This window comes from Phoca vitulina, unplaced genomic scaffold (genome assembly GCF_004348235.1).
Source record: "Phoca vitulina isolate PV1807 unplaced genomic scaffold, GSC_HSeal_1.0 scaffold7, whole genome shotgun sequence".
Taxonomy (NCBI): Eukaryota; Metazoa; Chordata; class Mammalia; order Carnivora; family Phocidae; genus Phoca; species Phoca vitulina.
In genome coordinates this window covers 40,234,655-40,241,516 of record NW_022589710.1, presented here as the reverse complement: position 1 = coordinate 40,241,516, position 6,862 = coordinate 40,234,655, and the positions used below count along the sequence as shown (strand labels likewise).

Here is a 6,862-nt window from a genome sequence, read left to right as displayed (position 1 = left end):
GGTCGAGCCAGAAAGTACTCTGTGGCGAGGCGGGAAAGCTCTGTGGCCCCAGAACTCCGTTCGCTGGCCAGACCCCGGGCTCTCGGAGGGCAGGGGTCGGCTGGGTCGCGACGGGCGGGGCCGGGAGGGAACGGGAGGGAGAGAGTCAGGAAATTCCCAGGAAATTCCTTTCCATTCCAGCATTCCCTGCCCCCTTTCCTCGGGTGCTGACTTCTCCGGACCCTAGGAAGGAGACATGAAATGCGTCCCGGGTTTGCTCGCGTCCCTTCTCCAGCCCCTGGCAGCGTAGGGGGCACAGTCAGGCCGGCGCGCCCGAGTTCGCCGCCTTGCCGCGGGCGGGGAGCGTGTCCAGTCCCCGGCGGCGACTGGAGCTCCGGGGAGCGCTGCCGCTCGGTCCCAGAGCTCGGGGAGGCGTCCCCCGGCTTCGGGTCCCGTTCAGCTTAAGCTGGTGTCACATGAGCGGCGGGGGAGTGGGAACCCGGGGAGTGGGCGGGGGCGTGCGCGCCGGGAGGGGGCCGCCCAGTCCACCTATATGCGCCGCGGCCCGGCTGACGGATGCCAGGAATTCCCAATGAAAGGCGATGGGGGGAAGTTTGGGCAACTCGGCCTGGCCAATGGAGAACCTCGGGAGGGCTCTGCCCCTTCCCCCCGCCCCCGCCCGCCTCGGCTCCCGCAGCGCGAGTGTGTCCGCCTCGCTCACTGTGCGTGGAGATTAGGTCCCAGGCAGGCAGTCCGCGAGCTCCAGCCGCCGCCGCCGCCTCCAGCAGCAGTTATCGCGAGCAGCGCCGCGGCGGAACCGGGCGCAGGGGAGCGAGCCCGGCCCCGCCAGCCCAGCCCAGCCCGGCCCGACTCCCTCCCCACGCCGGGGCAGGAGCAGCAAGCAGCCGCCGCCGCCGCCGGGAGAGAAGGTGGAGGAAGAAATCCAGCTCGTAGCACGCGCGCACCATCATGGACCATTATGATTCCCAGCAAACCAACGACTACATGCAGCCCGAAGAGGACTGGGATCGGGACCTGCTCCTGGACCCGGCCTGGGAGAAGCAGCAGAGAAAGGTCAGCAGCCTCCCCAGCCCGCCGCAGCCCCCCGGCCCGACCAGCTCCGCCCGCCGCGCTCCCGGCTCCCGGCTCGGAACGGGCTCCAGGCTCTCACGAGCGGGGGCGGGGGATGCGCGGCCGCTGCGAGGTGGGGTGTTGGGTTACAGGCGCGGGCGGAAGGGGGAGAGCCCCTTTCCCAGAGCCCGCGAACGCCGAGCCCGAGCGCGGGGAGGTGGGGCCGCCGGCGGGCAGGTCGCCTTGGGGTCCGCGATTCTGGCCACCCGGCTGCAGCCGCACGGTCCCCGCGTGGGCAGGGGGTGGGAGGCGGTGCTTGGGAGGCTGGGGCTGAGCCGCTGGCTTGGTGGCTGCTTGCTCCGGATCGATTTTCCCTTCCCTTCCCCGCCCCCTGGCCGCCTCTCCATATGGCGTGCGGTGGCAGCGCGCTTCCTGGGCCGCCCTGGGCTCCGTACCTGCGGGGGGCGAGCAGCGCGGGACCCTGCACCTTCCAACCTCAGCCCGCAGGCCGCGGGGGGTGGGGGGGAAGCGGGCGCCGCGGGGATTGGCAGCCACCTTCGGGTCTGCCTGGAGGTGGACCTGCTGGAGTGGGGCCGGAGCCGAGAAAACCAGGGGGCAGAAGCCGGTTCCCCAGCAGGCCCTTTGGGGGCGGGGTCAGGACGGCAAACCGTTTTATTGCTAAACTCAGCTGCGGGCGGAGATGGGTTTGCGTCCGCGTCCTGCCCCTCCGACACCCGCTTATTCCTGGGAGAAGGCGAATTTGGGCAACTTGATCTGAGTTGAAGGGCTCCAGGACAAGAGGTTGTTTACTGGGATATCTGGGGTCAGTCATTGGGGAATCTCTGCTTAGCCACCGTCCCCAGGCGTCCCAGACGAGGTGTACCGGGTGCGCACCCCGCCACGGGGGCTGGCTCGGAGCTGGCGATGGGACCTGGGCACAGTGGCCGGTGGCAGGAAGAGGTCAGAAACCACTCTTGTGGGGAGGGAGGGGAGGGCGCCCCAACCCTGCCTCTGCTTCCTGCCTGAGCTATGAGCTCTTGCCCCAGGCGGCCACGTACCCTGAACACCCTCTTCTCCTCCCCCCTCCCCTCCAGTCTCCCCCCCCAGCCTCCCCCCCCCGCTGTCCGCTCCCATCCGGTCCCTCCTCATTTCATCTCCCCCCGCCCCCCGCTGATCTGGGAATGGGGGGGGACAGGATGGCGCGTCCCTTTGGATAGTGCGGTTAGGGCTGGGCTTGAGGGAGAACGCTCATGTCCAAAAATGGTAACATTCATTCCCTTTTTTAAACTTAAAAGGGGGGGGAGTTTAGGGAGCCGACTGAAGTTTTTTTTTCAGCCAAAGGCATCCTGTATTAGCTCACTCAGGAATCCTAAACCCTGAATCGGCGCCCTTTTACTCACTTCATCATCAGACAAACAGAGGTAATTTAAAACACACGCACAAAGGGCTTCCTCAAAGCCCTGCGACCTGAGACCCAGGCAGGGGCTTCTGCTGGGCCTGGCCCTGTAGGGCAACGGCAGAAGGTCTCCGGCTTGGAGTTTACTTACTTGCAGTGTGACAGTTGCTTAAACATCCCTCCCCCTCTTCCTGTTGCCCCCCCCAATCTCCGGGGGGGGGGTGCTGTGAGAGTCCCTCACTCACTGGGCTTATTTCCTGGGACAATTGGGCAGTTGGTGGAGCTCAGAATGGAGTGGTTAATTTGAAGATTCTTGTGGGGTCAAGGTGGGGGGGCCTTTTTAAAATTTCAGGGTGAGGACTTCTTGAGACTAGATTTTAAATTGGATAGGAGGGGGTGGGATTAGGGTGGTGGATGTCTTGGGCTCTTCCATGGCCAGTAGCGGAGACATCCCTGTTTGGAGAGCACCTATTATATGCCTAGTTGGGGCACGAGTGACAGGATTGTGGGATGAAGTTCTTGGGAGGGCAGAAACTCTTGTCTCCCCAGTGTTGGTCACTGGACCTGCGTATAGTATTCTGTATTAAATGAATGAATGAATATATTAAATATAGTTGGGGATAAAATTATATTGTCTCTGTCTCTGTATTATATATATACACACATATATAGACTGGTAAAACTCTGACGTGGGCGGTGGTGGGTGTGTCCCAGGCCTCTGTAGCCAGGTGGGAACGGGTCATCTGGGAACTGTGGTGATCTACGGGGTAAAATCAACAGTTACAAGGGCTGGCATTGGATGTGAGCCTGGCACACCTGAGGTTGAGGAAATGAGGGGCAGAGGGGAAAGTAACCAGTCCAGAGTCCCAAATGGTGCATGGCAGGGGGCTGGGGGGAAGGGCAGCAAAGTTGGACTTGGCATCCAGAGCCTGCAAGGACCTCTGGACCAAGGGAAGCCAACATGTGCTTTGGCAGGGTTGATGGAGGGGGTGGGGGCGTGGCACAAGCTCTGGGCCTGACTTTGAAAATCCAAGGTTTTTTTTTTCTTTTTGTTTTCTGCCGTTAATTCTGTTACCTTGCATGGGCCTCAGTTTTCTTGTCTGAAAATTTCACCTAGTTCTCGGTGGGGTGCTGGAGATATAAGGAAGTGGTATTATGTGGGAGATCAGACCTAAAGTAACTTCTTGCTTTTTTTTTTTAAGATTTATTTATTTATTTGAGAGCGAGAGAGTGCACAAGCGGGAGGGGCAGAGGGCAAGGGAGAGAGCATGTCAAGCAGACTCCATGCTGAGCACCGAGCCCGACATGGGGCTCGATCTCATGACACTGAGATCATACCCTGAGCCCAAACCGAGAGTTGGAAGCTTCACTGACTGTGCCACCCCACGCGCCCCAAGCTGGGTGTTGCTTTTGACAGCCTCCCTGCTGAGCGTGGGAGGTGAGGGATGAGGACAGACAGACTAGTGGACAGAGGAGGCTGGCCATTCCAGAAGGAGGCAGGAGAGTGAGTACGTAGCTGGGTGGGTGGGAGGACACAGTGCAGTGGGCTACAAAGGCCTCTGGGTGGGAGGCAGAAGGCCCTGCTTTTAGCTGTGGTGCACTCACAACAGTTGGAGAGACTTCGGGCAAGTCATTTCATTTCTCTGAGCTTTTATTAGAGTATTCAACAAATACTTTCTGAGCACCTCCTCCGGCAGGCCCAGTTCCAAGTGCTGCGGCTGGAGCAGTGAATGCTCCAGACAGGTGCTTCCGATCTGTTTCCTCCTCTGTAAATGGGCTGCATTCCTGTCCTGCCCTGTCCTGCTGATCCCTCAGGGCTCTGACAGGCCTCGGATGAAATGACGTGGTGGCAAGTACTTCCCTGGTGACTGGGTGGGCCTAGGCAGGTGCAGGCAGGAGGCATGACTCAAGAACCCGCATCGGTGGGCTGTGGCTTGTCCCGTCTTCACAGAATGCTTCCGTGCAGAGTTCATGGGCCTGGACTCCTTGCCTCCAGACACAAAATGCAGTGGCTTGGGGAGTTGGCTGGCCTTCCCAATCTTCCTGACCTTCGAGGCTGAGCTCTAAAGCCGCCTTTTTTAAGGGAGCAGGTCTGAACGCCCCATCTTTGCAGGATGACGGTACCCCCGGTTTATTTGCTCATGTGCGTTTTGTTTACACCCTCCTGTGCGTGCCGGCCGGACACCAGGCCAGCCGGGGAGAGCATGGATTGAGTAGCACCCTGGCTCTACTTTTGCAGGCTTGTGACCTTGGGCAAGTTACTTTAACCTCTCAGCCTCCAATTCCTTATTTATAAAAAGGAGCTAATATCCCCACCTGCTGGGTTGACGAAGATTTGTAAAATGGCAGCTTTCAGCTGTTAAATTTTATTCTCTCTTCTCTCTTGAATCCCGGAGGCTCGGGTTTAGTGGGTATTCCCACAGATGCCAGTCCTGGGTTTTGTTTTGTTTTGTTTTGTTTCACATATAGGAGCTTTGTCAATATTTGTTGAGCTAATGGTGTTGAAATAGGCATTCACCTGGCAGGTGAATGAGGGCCCCGGTCCCGAGTCTGCACCCACACCATGCCAGGGCACAGCAAGATGGGCCCCCTTGTTTATACTCCCTGCTAGACTGCAGGACCATTGCAGGAGCTAGTCAAGGCCACTGGTCAAGGGGGAGGCCTGCTATGGAGGGGTTCACCTGGGGAGGAACAGGACATCGCCTGCCTTGAAGGTTAGGCTGCAAAAACCAGAGTGATGCCTGGTGGAAGTAAAATGTGCAGGAGGAGAGAACTGATTCTCGTTTCAGTCTTCCTGCCCTTCGCTGTTCTGCACTCCTGCCTGCTTCACCTTGTGCCTGTGGCCGTGGGCACAGGGCCCAGCCTCTTCTGTTCTCTGCTGAATCCCCGGTGCCTAGTACAGGACAAGGTGTTGAGAAACATAGCATCACGCATGGCTCCCAACTCCGGGATGGGGGGGGTGGAAATAGGGATGGAATATTTTACATTCCAGACAAACCAGCTCATCTGGGGCTGTATCCTGGCTCCAGCCTCTGCAGACATGCTCTGGGCACCCTGGGTTCAAATCTTGGCCTCTTCACGGACTGCCTGTGTGATCTTCAGTGAGTTACTTACCTGCTCTGTGCCTGATGATGCCAATGGGGAAATGAGGAAATTAATCATTCCTGCCTGATGTAGTTGAGTGGAGGTTTAAACCAAGTTAATGTGTGTAGGGAATTTAGCATAGCACCTAACAGGGAGTGCTCAATAAATACATGTTAACTCTTTTGAGGAGCCAGAGTTTCTGTGGCCTTTACCCTATATTCTTGGGAATAAGGTGTAGTATATAAACCCATCTTAGGAGGAGCCAACTCCTAGTTGGCTAGGAGTATGCGGAGTTGTGTTCTTTGACCTTGGACCTTGAAGTCAACTCTGGCTCATTCCACGTCACTTGACCTTTCTGGTTGCTCAGTCCCTTCACTATAGAATGGTGTAGAATCTCTTGCCTACCCTTTACCTACCTCCTGGGTGTCCAGGATGAAGAGATGAATGTGAAGTGCTCAAAAGCTTTGTCAGTTTGTCACAGTACAGGTAAAATGACCTCAAAGTATGAATTTCCTCTAGAGGATACAGCCTGGAGTGTCTTCAGGCCCCACGGTCAAGTAGCTGAGGGCATTCTTGAGGCCCTGTCCATGCCTCCCGGCAGCCTACCAGCCCTGCTTTGCTGCTTCCTCTCCCAAACCCGTCTCATGTGGGTACTCTGAGGACACGATTGCCAAAGCCTGAAGGAGCTGGGCGGGAGTCTGAAGCACGGGGCTGCGGGGCTGCCTCGGGCTACCCCCTAGGCTTCCCTAGGATAGATGCAAGAAGGCCTGGAGCTCACTGAGAACCAGATTGTCCAGTTTTGTGGAATGATGAGATCTTTTTTTTTTTTTTAAGATTTTATTTATTTATTTGACAGAGCGCATGCACAAGCAGGGGGAGTGGCAAGCAGAGGCAGAGGGAGAAGCAGGCTCCCTGCCGAGCAGGGGGAGCCTGATGTGGGACTTGATCCCAGGACCCCGGGATCGTGACCTGAGCCGAAGGCAGACGCTTAACCGACTCAACCACCCAGGTGCCCGAGGAACGATGAGACCTCGAGGGGCTGTTAATCACTGGAGTTGGGCTTGTGGGTGTGATGGGCTTGCAGGCTCCTGCAAGGTCTGTGGTCACCAAAGGAAAAGGAGGGAAGTCATTTCCTGAAGCTGACTTCTTGAGGGGGTGCTGCCAGGGCTGTGCTCACTGGAGTGGGGGTGCGGTGGGGGAGGCCTGGACCCCTGGGCCCGTCCTTGCAGGCCGTTCTAAGTGTGAGGAGGTCAAACCACACGGGCATCCTGTAGTTTGCTGTTGGGATTTGGGCTTCCCTTCTCCTTCTCCAGGAAGGCCTGGAGCTGGGCG

General features: G+C 58.0%; 1 protein-coding gene across 3 annotated transcripts in view; it reads left to right on the top strand.

The window, feature by feature from the left end:
- Positions 1-948: 948 nt before the first annotated feature.
- ACTN1 (actinin alpha 1) overlaps positions 949-6,862 on the top strand; it is a 93,483-nt gene continuing 87,569 nt past the window's right edge. For all 3 annotated transcript variants that reach the window (XM_032405395.1, XM_032405394.1, XM_032405396.1), the window contains exon 1: positions 949-1,053. In XM_032405395.1, the coding sequence (XP_032261286.1) occupies positions 949-1,053 (105 nt within the window). The remainder of the gene's footprint in view (positions 1,054-6,862) is intronic.